At 42.2% G+C, this 19,275-nt stretch overlaps 1 protein-coding gene across 1 annotated transcript; it reads left to right on the top strand.

Moving 5' to 3' along the window:
- The first annotated feature begins 1,878 nt into the window (after nucleotides 1-1,878).
- Nucleotides 1,879-6,224, top strand: LOC310745304 (uncharacterized protein). The gene is made up of 4 exons (XM_083577489.1): nucleotides 1,879-1,944; nucleotides 2,436-2,576; nucleotides 4,064-4,144; nucleotides 5,995-6,224. Exons 1-4 carry the CDS (start codon nucleotides 1,900-1,902, stop codon nucleotides 6,124-6,126), a joined length of 399 nt encoding a protein of 132 aa, XP_083433615.1. The 5' UTR covers nucleotides 1,879-1,899; the 3' UTR covers nucleotides 6,127-6,224.
- The last annotated feature ends 13,051 nt before the right edge of the window (nucleotides 6,225-19,275 follow it).

Raw genomic sequence — 19,275 nt, 5'->3', positions numbered from 1 at the left:
AGGACACTGATGGAGCTAGTCTTTCAGTAGAGTCATTGGGATTAGAATAAATCCGTATTCCCAATGCCCAATGTGTTACCACTAGCAGCACAGACAACTATGCTGACATTCACTCTCATGATCAGGACACGGAAATGCAAAAGAAACTATGAGCCGTTCCTTCTTGATCAAAAAGGAGTTGAAACATAGGAGAAATCCTCACTAGAAGGCTGTGCTAGGGCAGTAATTTTTTTCCCCAGGTGGGGATAGCACAGAAAGTTATCCCATACATGCAACATCTTTTTGTCATGTGCAAAAGGGTGTTACAGTACGGTGGTACCTCGGGTTAAGAACTTAATTAGTTCTGAAGGTCCGTTCTTAACCTGAAACTGTTCTTAACCTGAAGCACCACTTTAGCTAATGGGGCCTCCTACTGCTGCCGTGACGCCACCGCACGATTTCTGTTCTCATCCTGAAGCAAAGTTCTTAACCCAAGGTACTATTTCTGGGTTAGCGGAGTCTGTAACCTGAAGCATCTGTAACCCAAGGTACCACTGTACTGGCAAACATGGGCAAAGATCTTTGACACTGTTTCAAAGCAAGCCACAGCTACTGTTGCAGTTGCTCAAGTTTGATGCGGGTTAACGTTAAGACCAAGTTTCTGTCTCTCAGAAAATGTGCTGGTTTGGAAAACTCCTTTTCTTGGCAACTGGTTGCTTCCTTGCACATGCTCTGCCGCATGCCAGAACCAATGAGGAAAACTGTCCCACGGTGAGGAGGTTGCGTGAAACTTGGAAAGAAATTGAAAAACTGGTAAGTTGCATTGGCACTGTTATGTGTACACCAATCTTTGAGAGACTTGGGTTTGGTTTCCTTGGAACAAAGGTCACCAGAGACTGAGGGAGTTTCCGGTGATAGAAGGTTTTTAGAAGGGGGGGAGTATAGTCAGGGCTTCTTTTCAGCCAGAACTTGGTGGAACTCAGTTCTGTCACCTCTCAGGTGGGCACCATTACCATTCTAAGAGAAAGAGGGTGGTGTTCATGGTGAGTTCTGGTACCTCTTTTTCTAGAAAAATAGCACTGGCATAGTGATTAGTGTGTTGGGCTAGGACCTGGGAGGTGGGGGTTCAAATCCTTGCTCCACCGTGAAGCACACCAGGGGACTCTGGGCCAGTCATAGTCTCTTGGCCCAACCAACCTCAAAGGGTTATTGTGAGGATAAAATGGGGAGGAGGAGCACCATGTATGTCACCTTGAGATACTTGGAGGAAATAATAAGGGAAAACAGATAAACAAAAATAAGGCGGGAGCCTCACAGAATTAACTCTCCTGCTCCCCTGTTTGGTATCTGCTCCACCATTAGATTTCTGCAGGTGGTCACCAAAGGCATAGCTTTGGGTTCTCACAGAGAAAAGCAGACCAGTTCTAGAACCAAAGATGTTTGTTTGCTTTCTTCTCTTTCACATCACCTCTAGTCAGAGGAGGAAGGGAAGCCCCCTTCCGCTCACCTTCCAGAAGGTTCTTTAGCTTTTAGCTCCAGTGACAACAAATCACCTGCACTTGGCCTACTTTTTGGATAAGCAAAGACCCATTTCCCCCACCAAAATGGAATGTGCCAAGCTATCTACTTAACAAAAGAACCTGTTTTGACCCTTTCCCCTCAATCCTCTTTTTTCTACAGGGTCAGATCTTAGAGCTGTAAAATTTCAGAGCTGGAAGCACAACACTATCCTCTCACAATACTACAATATTACAAAGAAGCCTTACACTTTCAATGATTTACTGGCTGCCTTGACATGATTTGTTTTTGTTCTGTTTTTATGAACCATTGAATGTGTTGTAAATGGTGTTCCTTTTCATTTTGTAAACCTTCTTTTCCTGATCGAAGAATGGAGGAGGCTCATCTCAGGAATGCGCATTTATGAACAAAAGCAGTTTGTGTGAACCAGCACAGATTGTGAAAATGGTAAGATGTTAAGCTTCAGTTATGCATTGTGACCCTTCTGTTGTTAAATGTTTTCGATGTAAGCCATGATATCAGCCTACTGCCTGAAAAGTGAGATAGAAATAAGTAATAATGCATTTTCAATGGGTATTTGTTTATTTCAGCAATTTATATACTGCTTCATTACAAGAATCTCTAAGTGGTGTACAAGTAACTCAAAACAATAAAAATAAAATATATTCCCCACCCTCATACTTTTAAACAAGTTTCACAAAGTAGTAGTCCATCTCAGTGGATTTTGTAGGAACAGAAAACACCCCAATTTTTTTTAAGTACAGTTCTCTAAATTCGGGGTAGTAGCCAGCACGATACTCCCCAAATATTATGTGCTAAAGCTCCCAGGATCCTTGGTGATGCTGGTGGCAGCTGATGTGAGCTGCAATTCAACATCTGAAATGCACCATTTGGGCTACCCCCTCCTCTAAATCATTCTTTTAACATTTATTTTGCAGGGTGTCTCTGATAAAGCAGCTATTGTTCTTCAAATCCTCAATGAAACAGCTATGCTCTTTGAAAGGAAGGACGTCCCCTTCTCCAATGTGAGAGGCGTTCTGGAGTATATCTATTATGTACATGATCAGCTAAAACCTTGTGTAAGTACTAAGAATTATTTTCCTAAGGAGTTATTATGGCAACATGAAGCAGAATGAAACTTGGTGTGCAGAAGAAACAGAGGGTAAGACAAAATGAAACTTGGATTTGTACATGGCTGTCTCTCGATTAATATAGGTGTGTCCACATGGCATATTCCCCAATGTTATCCCAGACCTTTCTCCTCTTTGAAAGTGATTCCCCAGGCCCTGGCCCTTTTGGGTTTTCTAAGTATGGGGGGGGACATATTTAAAGGAGAAAAGGTCTGAGACACCACTGAGTAGCCCCTAAATTTATGGGGAGACAGACAGATGCAAATCCACATTTTGCTCCAGTGTTGACAAGCCCAGAATGTGCATATTCCACACTTTAACTGCTACAGCATGGGTCGGCAAACTAAGGCCTGTGGGCTGGATCAAGCCCAATTGCCTTATGGATCTGGCCCACGGATAGTCCGGGAATTGCCGCATGGATTGCCAGCGCATGCGTTCTTTCCCTCTCCCTCACACGGCGGCGGTGACGCCTCCTCCCTCCTCCTGGCTTCTCTTGGCCCTGCCTAGAGAAGGATGGGGCCTGGGCTTTGTTGGTGCTAGCAGCAGCAGCGCTCGAGTGGCCGCCATTTTAAGCAGCCCCTCTCCAGAGCCCTTTCTCGCTCCACTCATTGTGCCGCCGCCACCAGCCCCTGCCACTCGCAAGACACAGGTAAGCAGTGTGGACAATTCACCCCTCCCATTGCAAGAATCTCATGATGTTTTCAGAAAGGAGGGGGTGGAATCTGCTCATCGCTTCTTCCGCTCCACCCTGACTCTTTAGGAGTCTGAGTGTTATCTGTGTAGAGATAATTTCACTGCATAACGAACAGTAACACTCATGCAGTCCGGTAGCCTCTATTAGTCTTTAGTTTGTAGTTTATTTCTAGTTTGCAGTAGCTGTAAAAGAATAAAGAAGCTAAGCTTCAGAGCCGTTGTTTGTCTAATTCATAATCTGCTGTGCTCCGCTGACTTTGGTGCTGAGTTTGGTGCTCACAGTTCAAAGTTGTGAGTCCATTGCATTTAGACCTTTTTTCCTGAGTGGAAGGTATCTAGAAGTGCTTCCCAGCTTGCCTAGCCCAACTGGGGCACTGGGGCTGAAGAGATTGAGCCCAGTCGTTGGCACTGGCTCAAAGGCGAAGCTGACAAGCAGCCACCGGGGCTCATGGTGCTCTTGCATTTATTTATTTATTTTCAAAATATAGTCCAGCCCCCCACAAGGTCTGAGGGACAGTGGACTGGCCCCCTGCTGAAAAAGTTTGCTGACCCCTGTGCTACAGGGAAGTCATTTGTCTTCAGTTTACTCTATAGCAGAGAGCTGAATAGAAACTGAGACTCCAACAGCCAATCTCCAAATACCACCTCTCTTTCTTTTTTCTTCAGAGGTGGGAAACAACGTGTTCTTGCCAACTATGCTAGTAAGGGTCTGTGTTCAAATTCTCTTCCCACTTAATTTACAGCTGCAATCCAAAACCAGTCTTCCTCTGATGGACAGCCGGATAGAAGATTGTTTCAAAAAGCTGCAGCTATTTTTGAACGATGTAAGTAGACTGAGCGTCTCTTCAACAAAGCTTTTAATTCTAGGAATGCTTCTAACTCATTCTGAGTTTACAGCTGATCACGTGGGCCAACTGCGCAAATCAAGAATGGGGCGCTTACAGGTCTTCCAGATGTTGTTGGACTCTAGTTGCCGTCATTCCTGAGCATTAGCCAAGCTGGCAGGGGCTGATGGGAGCTGGCATTCAACCACATCTGGAGGGCCACAGGTTCCCCATCTCTGCCATAAATGATTTCTCAAGGTCCATGGTTCCCAAACTTTGTTTCCCGTGGACCACTAGAAAATTGCTGAGGGTTTCCACAAACCACTGAGTGATTTTTTCTGCTTGTTGTAGAACTTGCAATGCACTGCGCTAGATGCAATGTGATTTTTAATTGCAATTTTATTGCTTATTTTTTTTTCTAATATACTGTGTTTTATCGCATCAGAATTTGAATTCCATAGAGGCCAAATTGTAATACTGTAAAATTCAAAAAGAAATAAAAGCAGCAATAAAAATACAATTAAAGACTCAATATCAATATTTAATGCAATAGATGTGGTGTCTCCACAATTTTCAACCACAAATGCACAGACACATCATGGACCACCAGAATGAAACTCATGGACCACAGACTGGGAAGCTTTCATTGATGTTTTGCTGCCACCTCCCACTATACTGCCTCATCACCAGGGTTTTCCAGATGACAGCTCATTGTTTTCATATGGGGGGTGGGGGCAGGGATAAAGTGTGCCTGTCCCTATATCTGCATATGAGGTCCTTTAAAAAGAACAGGATTGTTGTTATAATATGATTTTATCACCCACCCTTTGCCATAAGGGTCTGTTATAACAATTTCAAATACAATATTTAAAGCGGTTTTAAACAAACTACAGTCACAAGTATAGAGTGGGTCCTAAATATATAAGCCTACTTGATTTCAGTAGTGCACCTGAAATTCCCAAACAAAAATTAGGAGGGAAATTGCTCTCCTGATCAGATCCCAGCTTTGCAAAGCCGTGCAGGGCTGGTTTGGGGACAGCGGTGTGAGCATTGCACCCCCCCCAAAAAAAATGCATTTGGCAGCCCCCCCATGCTACACCCCTGCTCTCAGCCTAGCCTACCTCAATTGGGGATTCAGTTGGGAGGAGAACTATGTATTGAGCTCATTGGGGTATAAGTACCAAAAATAAATAGCAAATGAACCCAAAAAATCCTTTACCATTCTTCCTTGTTTTTAGACTGTTAGTGGTCCTGGGAAAGTAGGATATCAATGTTTTAAATAAATAAATACCGTATTTTTTCCGTGTATAAGACTACAGTGGTACCTCGGGTTAAGAACTTAATTCGTTCTGGAGGTCCGTTCTTAACCTGAAACCATTCTTAACCTGAAGCACCACTTTAGCTAATGGGGCCTCCCGCTGCCACCATGCGATTTCTGTTCTTATCCTGAAGCAAAGTTCTTAACCCAAGGTACTATTTCTGGGTTAGTGGAGTCTGTAACCTGAAGTGTCTGTAACCCGAGGTACCACTGTATATTTTTTCCTGAATTTTTGAAGTTTAAAATAAGGGGTCGTCTTACACATGGATAGTGCCTAGTGCATTTTCTTAATTTTGAGTCCCCCCGAAATAGTCTTATACACGGGGGCATGTTATACATGGAAAAATATAGTAATACCTGCAACAACATATTCCACCAGATGACTAAAATGGACCCTTGACTATATGAGAGTAAACAAACCACCTGCCAGAGAGCAGAACAGTATATAAAGGGCTGTAAAGCGGGTAATAAATATAGAAACCCATTAACGAGGATTCCATTTTTGTGTGTGTGTTTGCCTCGCTTGAAACAGGGGAGCAGTCACTGCACTTGGCAAGTGGCTCGCGAAGATGTCATGGTGGTTTTCCAACAACTTGAACTTGACATTTCAGCTTCACAGCATCGACAGCGTAGAACTGAGGTGAAGAATCTTCTGCTTCCATGAGTCGGCCGATGCTGCCACACAGCCTTGTAGCATTGAATATACCTGTACAATAATATTTGTTTCCAAAACTAATTATAATAAATATATTTTGAATAGAACATCAGGTGTCACTCATTTGCTCCATTTCAGGGCTGGGGAAATGTTTTCATCTCAAGGGCCACATTCACTTCTGGGCAATTTTCCGAGGGCCACATGGCAGTGGTGGTTGGGAAAGTGGGCAGGACAACCAATGTGCAGTTTACCTTTCTACAGTACGCTAGTTTCTACACAAACTCTTATTGGCCAGAAGATATACTGGCAAGCTCCTAGACTATTTCTTACTTGTGTGCATTGAATTTGTTTGCAAACTACTTTTCCCAGCAGCATCATTAGCAAATTTATTTGCAAGCAACTTGTTGCTGCTGCTGCTGAATTTATTGGCAAAATACTTTTTTTCTTTCATCATAATTGTTAAGTTTACGTACAAAATATAAAAACTACTTTTTTATTCAAAGTGCAGAAAGTGATGTACAATTAACTCAAGTTAAAACAACACACACATACACAAAGAGAAATCCAAATGGAAGAAAAACGTATCCTAATGTTATAAGGAAAAAACTGCTCCCTTTCCCTTATGGGGTATTCCAGAGCCCTTATAGCAGGGGTCAGCAACCTAAGGCCAATGGGCCACAAGAGGCCCATGGGTGTCGCTTAACTGGCCCATGAGCTGCCCTCAAACCAAGCTGCCCACTCGGTGAGTCCCCGGGTGCTGCACTAAACCAGTGCGGTGCAATGCGGGGACTCGCTTTCGGGGTGCTGGAAATCACAGGCACGCATGCGATCTGGCCCATGGAGGGATCTCCACTGGAGTGAACCAGCCCAGGCGAGGTAAACCTTGCTGACCCTTGCCTTATAGAGTCCTTAAGTGGGTTCCCTATCAGTAGGAGCAAAATAACAGAGGCTAACCAGAGTATATTGAGAAGCAAAGCTGCTAGTAAGCCTGATCTTTATTGAAGGGAAATAAGCTGTTGCAACATGGTCCTCACTCACCACACGCAGGAGTAACTTAGTATCAGCAACAATATGAAAACAAAGCAAGCTAAGTACAGTGGTACCTCGGGTTACAAATGCTTCGCGTTACAGACGCTTCAGGTTACAGACTCTGCTAACCCAGAAATAGTACCTCAGGTTAAGAACTTTACTTCAGGATGAGAACAGAAATCGCGTGGCAGCAGCGGGAGGCCCCATTAACTAAAGTGGCACCTCAGGTTAAGAACAGTTTCAGGTTAAGAACAGACCTCTGGAACGAACTACGTTCTTAACCAGAGGTACCCAAGGAAAGCTCATTTGAAACAGCCAAATTGTAATTCAGTGGGGAGGGGAGCATAAAATGATGGAAATAAGTTGCACATTGCAAAGCTCTGTCACTGTTGTTACTGGTTTATTGCTAAAATGTTCAAAGCAGTTTCTTTGTTGAGTAAATGGTCCTAGCTAGGTCTGTTAAATATCTGCTTTGTTATGTAGAAACTAAATAGTTGGGAGATAAACAGAAGGGGGTATGCGTTTTCTCCTTCCCCTGGCTGTGGTCATCATGGGTGCAAGTGTATGAAAGGGAACAACAGGCTGGCAGTCTTGTCATGGAATTGGCTTGGAAACAGAGAGACCTAATTCTCTCTCTGTAACAATCAAGTTCCATGACATTGGGGAGTCCACTCCTTAGATACCTGTTGGGAGATATCTGCTGTAGTGTCAATGCTGTGAATCTTTCACCTTATGCTCAGCCCATAGCTAAGTGTAAACAAGCCATATATCACAGGAAAACCCCATCTACCTCCAGTGACCTCCATTCCAAGGAAACCCAACCCAACATATGAGCTTGGACTCTTGAGATTTCTCACCGCTTAGAAATTAGGGTACACCCAATTTTATTTTGGGAAATTAATTAATAGCACTTAAGGCATATTGGTAAAGGACAATATTAGGCTAAGTGGGCAATCGGATGGAGATGGTGTAAGTAAGGCAACTCATAACTTTGTTTGGAACACTGTCCTTAACACTATGCAAAGATTTGTTGGCTCCCAAAACTTTTACTGAGTTTGACTCTGCAGAAATTGTTGTGCTCCAACTCCCATGGGTCCAGCTAGCATGCCAGGGAAAGTAGGAGTTTAATTCAGCACCTTCTATCTAGAGGGTCATACAGTTTCCCTAACCCTGTTCTAAGTACTTAAAAAAAATCGGAAAGCATAATTTTGTACAATATGAATCGTTGTAACGCATGTCTATTGATTTTTCTAGCAAAGCGAATAAAATAACATTCCAAACTTGGCTAATGTGTGTGAAAATGCGGGAGGGAGTCATGAGAAGGAAGTTTTGACCAAATAAATTGGAAATACAACATCTACTGGACTGCAGATTACAAAAAGCTCATCTTTCCTGTGCCACCATGTGGTTTCAAGCAGGAGGGAAATCTGAAAAAAAACAACAATGTCGCTGTTTCAGAGCCAGGCTATATATGAAACTCGCCACATGAGAGCAGTCTGGAGCTGTCTATTGAGAATGACTTCCCTGCTGAAAGAGAAAAAGAGAGAGGAGACCACAGTAAAATACCAGGATGGGAAGAAGTCACTGGCTGCTCTGCTCTTTCTTATATAGTGGTACCTCGGGTTGCAGATGCTTTAGGTTACAGACGCTTCAGATTACAGACGCTTCAGGTTACAGACTCTGCTAACCCAGAAATAGTACCTCGGGTTAAGAACTTTGCTTCAGGATGAGAACAGAAATTGCATGGCAGCGGTGTGGCAGCAGCGGGAGGCCCCATTAGCTAAAGTGGTACCTCAGGTTAAGAACGGACCTCCAGAACGAATTAAGTTCTTAACCCGAGGTACCACTGTACTCTTCCCCAGTCCCCCCCCCCAAACACAGCAATTTGAACTCTATAAACAACTCTAAACCAAGGAAAGTGTAAAAACTATTAAAAGTGGGCTCATATATTAAACAGTTAAAAACAATTCCATATGCAAAATTTTAAAACAATTCCACATAAAAAAACAGCTAAAAATAAGATCCAATACTATTACGCACCACTCTAAGCTCCAAGTGGTGTGAGGTTCAGGGTTTCCCAAACTTGGGTCTCCAGCTGTTTTTGGACTAAATCTCCCACCATCCCTAGCTAGCAGGATCAATGGTCAGGGATGATGGGAACCGGAGTCCAAAAGCAGCTGGAGACCCACTAAGCTGTGACAACATTCACATGAACTGCTAACCGTTTCTTACATTATCTTTTTGCCAGTTTTGTGTCCTCAGTGGTATTTCTCCACTTCTTTTTTTTTTTTAAGAAGATATTTATTAAGATTTTCCATTTTATACAAACAAAGAAAAAAAGGAAAAAAATTAAAAAGAAAAAATATTAAAAACACATAAATTTCATAACTTATTTTTCAATAACATATTTCCCTGACCTCCTCATGCCTCCCCTTCTTGTATTCCAGTTCAAATTGATCATCCAGCAAATCCTTATCTCGTAGCATTACAGCTAAAAACCTTATTTTCTATCCATCTTCTTAAATTATTGTAACTTATACTTTTACTTATATACAAAAAAAAGAACTATTTTTTCATATTCTTTTATACCATTACAGCTGATAACCCCTTAATTTCAATCCAACATCACTCAATATTCCTTAATATTACAATATTTTTGCAAATAGTCTTTGAATTTCTTCCATTCTTCTTCTGCCAATTCTTCTCCCTGGTCACGGATTCTGCCAGTCAATTCTGCCAATCCCATAAAGTCAATCAACTTCGTCTGCCATTCTTCCAGAGTGGGTAGATCTTGCGTCTTCCAATACTTTGCGATGAGTATTCTTGCTGCTGTTGTAGCATACATAAAGAAAGTTCTATCCTTTCTTAACACCAATTGGCCGACCATGCCCAAGAGAAAGGCCTCTGGTTTCTTCACAAAGGTATATTTAAATACCTTTTTCAATTCATTATAAATCATTTCCCAGAGGTATTTCTCCACTTCTTCCTAAGACTGGAATTCTTTTCTTCCCTCTATTGATGATGCTTCACTCTTAAAAAATACTGTACTTCTTTTGACGAATTAATTTTCTCTTGCTTTATCCCCTCTGACATTTCTCTTCTTTGTGTGTGTGTGTGTGTGTTGCATATATCTCAACCAAAGGAAATTTCCATCAATTTGTAACACTGCTTGTCCATTTTTATGAAGGCATTTGCTTTTATAAATTATGCATTATCTCCTCCCATACTATCTGATTCCCCTCTCTGTTCTTCCTGCTCTTTTCCAATTGTGTCATGACTATTCTTAGATTGTAAGCCTTGAGGCAAGGGAACAGTCTCCTGCCAACCTAGCAGTTTGAAAGAACAAAGTGCAAGTAGATAAATAGGTACCACTCTTTCCGTGCACTGCTCTGGTTCGCCAGAAGCGGCTTAGTCATGCTGGCGACATGACCCGGAAGCTGTACGCCGGCTCCCTCAGCCAATAAAGCGAGATGAGCGCCGCAACCCCAGAGTCGGTCACAACTGGACCTAATGGTCAGGGGTCCCTTTACCTTTACCTTAAGCACCATCTAGAGTCCTCAACCTTATTGGGCGGGGGGGGGGGCATTTTGAAATCTTAAGGAACTGTAAGGGCTACCACAAAATACCCATTTCACAGAAGGGAAGCAGGCAATGCTCAGATTCCTCTCCCCACCCCCACCCCAAACAAAACCCCAGTAGGAAGAACTCCTACATCACCCACAAACAACAAGTAAAATACAAGGGAAAGATTACTGTATTTTAATATTTTGTTGGAAGCCACCCAGAGTGGCTGGGGAAGCCCAGCCAGATGGGCGGGGTATAAATAAATTATTATTATTATTATTATTATTATTATTATTATTATTATTATTATTAAATAGGCAAGCCCTCCAACAAAATAACAACAAAATTAAAAAGAAAGACAAGTGAGAACAGAGGGCTTTGTCAAGTTCCAGTAGTGTGTGTGAGGGCACTGTGGAGCCTATGGTTGCCACACTTGGGACACCAGCACTATAATTTGGGTTGCCAGATCAGGAGCATCCCAGACCCTGAGACTTGAAGGCTCAACCCTAAGACGTGAGGAAGCTCCTAGCAATGTCATGGGGTGGGCCCTGGAGATGGAGGTCAATTGGGAGAGGGGAGCAGAGAAGGGCAGACTCCTCCACCAAAGTGTCTGACAATGTAAGATGCTATTTATGGTGTCAGTTATAAATTATGACAAGGCATTTTTCTGACATGTTTAAGGGCAATGTTTGAGGAGAAAGTGCTGTTGGGACAGCAGAAACAGCCTTGAAAAGTATCGATGTTATATACATAGAGGAGTCTTCTGGGAGAACTACATGATTCAAAAAAAGAAGATAAAGTAGTTTGAGCTCAAGTATAACCACATCTTCCTGCTCAGGCGTCTCACAAAGAAAACCGGAAGAGGCAGGGCTTCCTGCTTCCTAAGTTGTTGACATTCTGACACCCTTATCTGAATGGAATAGGAATAGGAATAGGGATAGTAGATTTCTTTAAACAATTTACTTGTTGGCCTTTAACCAATTAATCACTTACATGCAGACAAATTTACATGCAGTACGTATCACGTATCCTAAATAACTGTCTTTTCTAAAATCCTGACAGAAGGGGACAGCTTCTGTTACTAGTGAGATAATATTCAAATTTAACAAAAAAATTACACTAATCTTTTTGAAGAACAGGGCATCTTTATAATGATCATTTGCAGTTATGAGGTATTTTAGTGTTTTGATTTCCTGTTGAGACTAATAGCCACCTTATTCTTTCTTATTTCTGATTCTATTATATTCCTTGAGGCAAAAGGCCCTGGAAAATAAAACAAAGTCAAGGTCCATCGTTGTGAAAGAGGGACATTTAAATGACATAAGAGAACAGGCAGCTTCATCTACCAGAAGTTGTTGTAAGGAAGGAAAGCAATGGCACTTTTGTCGGGAAAGGAAAATTACATTCCACCCTCTCTAAACCGGAAAGGTGTTTTGGCACAGAGCAGCTGGAAAGAACGAGTGCTTCTGGCTGATTTCCCAGGATGCAACTGGCTCATGGGGAAAAATAGGTCCTGGGAGAATTCCTGTGCTCCTAATTGTACACGGTACCACCAAGCAAGGTTTGTGAGGAGCTATCTTCTTGATGTACCCTTTAAAAGGAAAGTTCATGGTCACTTAATGGAGAACAGGTTAGCTGTCCTCAACACACTATAACAAAACTTTTGTGGTCATATAATTGGGGTGGTGATCAATCCATGCTAACAGGTGAAGTAGGGAGTCGAGTATGCCTTCCTGATTGTGAATATAGAACCAAAACGGTGTTTGCTTTTTCTGGCCAAATATACTGGACATGATGTCTGTGGTGTAAGATTCGGTGAAGCTGGAATACTATGAGGAATGCTATCCCTTATTAAAGAGGTAATAAACGTTTAAACCACAGAGCCTAGGACTTGCCAATCAGAAGGTCGGCAGTTCGAATCCCGGTGACAAGGTGAGCTCCCATTGCTCACTCCCTGCTCCTGCCAACCTAGCAGTTCGAAAGCACGTCAAAGTGCAAGTAGATAAATAGGTACTGCTCCGGCGGGAAGGTAAACGGCGTTTCTGTGTGCTGCTCTGGCTCGCCAGAAGCGGCTTAGTCATGCTGGCCACATGACCCGGAAGCTGTACGCCAGCTCCCTCGGCCAATAAAGTGAGATGAGTGCCACAACCCCAGAGTCGGTCACGACTGGACCTAATGGTCAGGGGTCCCTTTACCTTTACTAAACATTTCAGAAATCTGCTGAGCCATACATTTCTGTCTGTTTCACTCTGCATTTCTAGACATGCAAGCGATTTGAAATCTTTGCCTTGTCTGTGTCACAGAGGCAATCGGGTTTTTTGGCCTGCTTTTTTAAAATTTAAAAACTCTCCCCATTCATGAAGGCTGATGTTTGGAACAAAAAAAAAAAATGTAACACGGCACATTAAGTGGCCTGGCTTGTTCAGCAGCACAGAAGGCAAACTTAAAATAGCACAAGATCTTAAGATGCACTTGAATGAACACATCCCCCAAAGGGGACCATTTTTGAAGTTTTATTAGTAAGTGATGTGGAATATTTAAACGACCAATGCTGGCGTGATGATGTGGCTTAGTGAAAGGGATTTCAAGCAGCATTTATAATTTGCACTACATTGAAAAAGTAGGTGTGAAGAGAAAAAAAATAGTAGGATAGGTGGGTAATAAGGACCAAAAATGTCCCCGTTAAAAAGACCAAAAAGGATAATCAGGGGTAAAACTGGGTGATTTTTGAGGTTGGTCTTGAAATTTACTGGTAGATTTCAGATTTCTTCGATGCTTCCTATTGTGTTCTTCATCATCTAAGAGAGCCTTTCTCAGCCTTAAGCTGCCCAAATGTTTTGAAACTACAATTCCCATAAGCCCCATCCAGCATGGCCCATGGTGAGTCGTGATGGGAGTTATAGTCCAAAGCATATGGGGGGCACCAGTTTGGGGAAGGCTGAGTTAAGCAAGAATGGTATATTATGTCCTGCCTCAGATGAGATGAGGCTCTGCAGGGAGCAATGGTCATTTGGCACTGGTTAGCCTTATCAGGTGTCAGGCAACAGGATGCTAGATTCCAGATAGCAGGAATCTGCAGGACCAGGGAGGGAGAGATCTCAGTGAGAGCATCTCTGAAAGACAGATGATGCTTCCACAAACAAAAGCAAGTCTGAGATCAAATAGCTGAATTACAATGGAGACATGCTGAGTGTCCCTTAGATGCAAGCCAGCAGGAATTTAAAGAGACTTTGAGCTGTGAAAGATTGCTGGGCTTTCCATATGCATGTCAGGAAGATCTTTTGGAAGAATGAGGCTGGGGGGCATTTAGTGAGGTGGTTCCTCAGTTGAATCTGAGCCTTGGGTAGACTATGGTGTCACATCCTTTTCTACTGGCTTAGATTCTGCGCAGTAAACATTAAGGCAGGCTCCTGCTGACCTCGGTCAGATGTCTTTGCTTTGCTCACTGTCCAAGCATCCAGGAATTGAGACACGCAGACACTCAATGTTCACTGCATTTCCAACATTCCACAATATGATAAAACATATTGGTACCCCCTATGGGTTTTCAGTGATGAAAATATACTCTGAAAAGTGCACTGTGAGATGCAGCACAGCACATAATGTAGATTTCACAGGCAGGATGCCCAGCCACAAGCAAAGCTCTTTATGCGCTTGTCTGTGCTCTCTAGATGCCTCAGTCGACAAGATGTCTCTCTCCTGAAGCTGAGTCATCGCAGATCCTTCCTTGAACTGCCATGAATGACTCAGTATATGATGGGGCGGGGGGATATCTGAAGAGGTCTTCAGAAGCTTTGCCAAGGATGCTTTAAAAAGCAGTAAACAAAGTAGCAAGACAGTGTATTATTGATTTGATGAATCTTGACCACTGTTTCTCTTCTGGAGAACTGACCATTACTAAATGATAGGTGTGATCAGAATGGAGCATTCCAGCAAATATATTGAAAGCTAGGAATTTCAGACTTCACATTTTAACAAGTCTAAAATGGGGCATTTCACATTGTTCACATTTTATTACAGAGCAACAAACGTCTTATGGAGAGGCTAATGTTATCCAGTCTTGGCTATTTGTGTATTTCATACATCCATGATTGTTCCACTTAAACTCAGAATCTGGATACTGAGAATGTCAGCTTTCATTTAGAGAAAATAACGAGATTCAAGCCCTTGTGTTATGGAGATAAGCTTGTAAACATATTGGTTTGCCGGTGCCCGATAAAATCTCAGAAACCAGGGAAGAGCTTGGCAGGACTTACATTGAAAGGAGGATTAGGCTAGCGATAAAATATTGTGCTCTCCAGATGTTGTAAGGTGATGACTCCCATCAGTTCCAAGCAGTGTTGCCAATGGCTAGTGCTGATGTGAATTGTGGTCTGCAACACCTGCAGAGCATCATGTCAGCTGGATTTTGAATTCAGTGCTCTGGCACAGCCATAGCACCTTGCTGTTTGTCATGCCTAGGCAAATAACAATACATTGTGGAGAACAAGTGTACATAATACACAATTGCTTAACAACTAAGTCATGTAGTGTAGCCTTGCATTTCTTGCTCATCATTCTGGCTATTGTTGTTGTTGTTGTTGTTGTTGTTGTTAATAATAATAATAATAATAATAATAATAATGGTAATAAATGTATTTCTAAATAGCTCTTCATCTCATGATCTCATGCATGGCATTCAACAATGCAGGAATATGCAGCTGTCCTTTACCTGAAACCTTGGTGTTGTCCTATTTTTTTTTCAAAAGTCCTTGCATTCATAAGGACTAGAAGATTGCTCTTTTTTAAAAAATGAAAGTGGACATGGTCACGCCACCTTTTGTGCTCATGAAAATGATGGCATATTCACAATCCTCTGTATGAGTAGCAGCAGCCAAAGAAATATTTCCTTGGGAATGATGTGGATAGATGACTCCCCCCCCCCCACTAGTTAGCTGATAGGTTCTTGGCCTCTGTAGTGACATCTGTATGCACAATTGAATTGCAATTGTGATCGTAATTAAGTATAATAGATTTCCCCCTGACAGGTGACATAATAAAAGTAACCTTCTCATTTGCTGTTGTTTCTGGTCAGTGCAAGACAACATAATTTATTATAAAATGAACCTTTCCATTTGCCTTACATAGGATCAATACAAGATACTACTATCCATTCAGGTTTTCGTTGCCAGTTGGAACCATTGTAATAATTCCTTCCTAAACCGTGGGAGCAGCATCTTCATTCTAAAAAGTTCCAAATCCTTTGCTTTGGAAGATCTCCAGTAAAGTAAACCAAAGGGTTGCCTGCTTATTTTTAAAAGGTGATGAAAGGCATAAGCATCATGGTTGTTTTCCTTCACTGTTATTAGGCTGTTACTTGGTCCTTTTCTTCACTGAGTGTTTTTACCACTAAAAGGATCTGGAAAAGTCATTTTGGAACAATGCAGGTTGGCTTTTAAGAGCCAGCTTAAAAGGAATCTCTGCTGATAGCACTGCTGATTCGATTCTTGGATACTTTCTCTGATTCTACAAGTTAAATGTTTGATGCCTTGATTTTTCACTGATGCTCAATAAGCACTATGAAAGCTCTATCACTAAACAGGGAAGAACAGCTACACCTGTTTTAAGATGCATTACCTTAATTATTATTTTCTTGAGGAGATCTATATCCCTCCTTTCGTTTTCTAAAAAAAAATACTCAAGGCAGATTCTCGAGCAAACCTTATAGTTAAACAGAAAATTACCACTGGGTTCCATACAATGCCTGCAAAAGTTATGGGCATATCTAGCAGGGAATGAAAGTGCAAATGTAACTTAGACTAAGTATTTTTTAATACTAGATCAAATTAAGTACTTGACATTACTCAGAGGTAAACATTGTGAACATGGAAATCCAAGCCAGTGTGAGACAAGCTCTAAATATTGTGCAGACCGTTAGTCAGGTAAAATAGATATGCATTCATAATCCAATAAACATTCAAGGGATGCATACTTTGATATGCAGAACCTCCTCTTCTATCATCCATATTCCATTATTATATTCTATAATTCAACCAGAAAGCTTAGTCCTGTTGCTGCAGCAGATTGGTGGATATGTGAAATGTGTTGCGGCCACATTGTGCTCTGAGGGGCTCTTATAGATCAATGTCTTCCACTGAGTTGAAGGTGCAGAATGAAAATAGTAAACACAGACCAAGTGTTGATTACAGGTTTTGGACTCTAAATATTGGGTTAGTTTTACCTCAAAATGTTTGCTTTGAATGACTGTTGTGAAAATGATAGAACAGAGAGTTGTTTGTCCACTCCCTCCCAGACTCTTTTGTTTCTACATGGCTTCTGACCTTGATGAGATACAGCAAGCTGATAACACTCAGGCTGCAGCAACAGTGAGTCTTAGAGGATGTTGTTATATGTAGCTATTAAAAAACACAGAAGCCACAACTACGTCTCAGAGCCAGACTCAGGGCAATATTGGCCTAAGTGCTTTTCCTTATGATTATATATAATTGAACATGGAAACCTCGGCTGGTGCCACTTTTTATGATTCTAAGATTGTCCTTCCACTGCAAATGGTTTCTCAGTCATTGATCTTCAGAAGACGTGTTTCTCAGTCTCAGTGGGTCCCTATAATAAACTTGCCAGACCGTTTAGAGAGCCCTTTGCCTGGCGAAAATGCGTCCCTGGACTCTTTGCATGGAAGACTGAGAGGGCTGTGTGAAGACAATAGGTATTGCTGTGTAGAGATGTGAAATATACTCAGAGTCGCAAAGTGATTTCATGCTCTTTATTCAGCTCATAGTGGTGAGGAGGAATGAATCAAAGTCCCCTCAAAGTATCTGCTTTATATACATTATTTACACAATGGGCTGCACATGATTGGCTAATTCCGGAATTCTACTGTAAGCCAATCAGGTTGTGGATTCACTTCTATCTGGAGCATGATTGGGTGGTTCCTGCCAACCAGTCATACTGCTGCATTGTTCTAGGACCAATCAGACTGCTGCATTCTGAATCCTATTGTTCTAGGACCAATCAGACGGCTGCCTTTTGGATCCTATTGTTCTAGGACCAATCAGACTGCTGCAGTTTGGATCCTATTCAACTCAGTACATAACAAGATGAAACTTACATTTGTTGCTCTGATCACCGCTGGCAAATGACCTTGATGCTCAGGCCTCAACAGCAACCTGTGAACCTAACAGGATATTATTATAAATAGAGGAGAGGAGAGGAGAGGAGAGGAGAGGAGAGGAGAGGAGAAACCACAACAAAAGGGGAGGAATCTTTTTCAGCCTGAGGGCTATATGGAAAATATACGGAAGACATGTTGGGATCACAAGGAGAGAGTTGGCATTTCAATGGGTTTAATTTTTGTGAGCCACCTTGGGTCCTGGTTCTGGGGGGAAGGTGGGATGGTGATGATTTCATCTCTCTGAGGCCTTATGCAGCTAAACCCCAAACTAAGAAAGAGCTAATAATAGACTCTTGCATCCTACATAAGTTGTGTAGAAATGTGTGGTCTTCTGAGGAAGGGATGTGGTGTTCTGCTAAGACCACAGGGTGAAAAAGTACACTCATAATGGTGGTGTGTTCCCCTCAGACACTGCCAAGATAAGGCACCGGAGAGCTGCCCAGGGTTCACTGATGCACGATGACAACATAGAAGTAATGAGCCACCCCCCTTGGCCACTGGCCAGGCCTCTGCAGTCCCCTGTCGGGAGAGTGGGAAAGCTTGGTGATATCACCATAGGATATTTAAGAACAATATAAAGCCCAGTAGTATCCTTGCTTAATTGAAGATCCTACTGCCAGCTGCAGTGAAGGAATAGGAAGACATGCTGCTGTTCTGGAAGAGCTTTCCCAGAAACTCAGAGGGCTGTGAGATCTCTTCTTTCATCCTTATATGCTTCTTGTTTAGCAAATAAACCCTGTTAAAGTCTCCGCTTGGTGTTCCCTTTCTTGCTTGCCCTGGTGTGAAAGTCTCTCACACAAGTACAAACGGTCAAAAGGAAGCAGCTTGCTCCTCTTCAGCAATGGATCAATTTTTTAGGTCCCACTGGAATTTTTGCACATTTGAGATAAATGATATCTGTATGCACACTATGTCCCCTGTGAAAAGGAAGGACAGGCAACATCAGGGCCTGCTCAGGTTCGACTGTTCCCTCCTAGAACACAACGGCCAACTTTACATCTTATATCCTTTGTTTTGGTATTTTAAAATGGTATACCTCCTTGGGTGCCTTGGCAGAAAGGTGACTGGCAAGTGCAATAACTACCCAAATACCCAAAGTAAAATGTCTTTGGGTATATAAATTATGCTGTTGGAACTTGCTACATTAGGGGCCATATCTTGTGGCCTTCCGTGGGCTAGAAAATTCCCTCTATTCTCCTGTCCCAGTAAGGGAAAGCAAAAAAGGAAAAAAAGGGGGGCACCAGTTGTGGCAGGTGGATTAAAGTCTTTTTGGTGGGTTGTACAAGTTGTGCAGACCCTGTATATCTTCACATATCCAAAACAATCTCAGGGGAAAATTAGCTAGGCAGAAGCTTAGGTGCAATGGGTTTTAATAAAAGGTAGATTTATATTAA

The sequence above is a fragment of the Podarcis filfolensis genome (assembly GCF_964270895.1).
Source record: "Podarcis filfolensis genome assembly, chromosome: 12".
Lineage (NCBI taxonomy): Eukaryota > Metazoa > Chordata > Lepidosauria > Squamata > Lacertidae > Podarcis > Podarcis filfolensis.
This window is presented reverse-complemented; position numbering and strand designations above follow the sequence as displayed.

What these genes read in the sequence shown, in the direction of transcription:
- LOC310745304 (XM_083577489.1), top strand. Translation starts at nt 1,900, where the DNA reads ATGAACAAAAGCAGTTTGTGTGAACCAGCACAGATTGTGAAAATG. An exon ending in CAGCACAGATTGTGAAAATG is followed by an intron (nt 1,945 to 2,435) that starts GTAAGATGTTAA and finishes TTTATTTTGCAG; the next exon opens with GGTGTCTCTGATAAAGCAGC. An exon ending in ATGATCAGCTAAAACCTTGT is followed by an intron (nt 2,577 to 4,063) that starts GTAAGTACTAAG and finishes CTTAATTTACAG; the next exon opens with CTGCAATCCAAAACCAGTCT.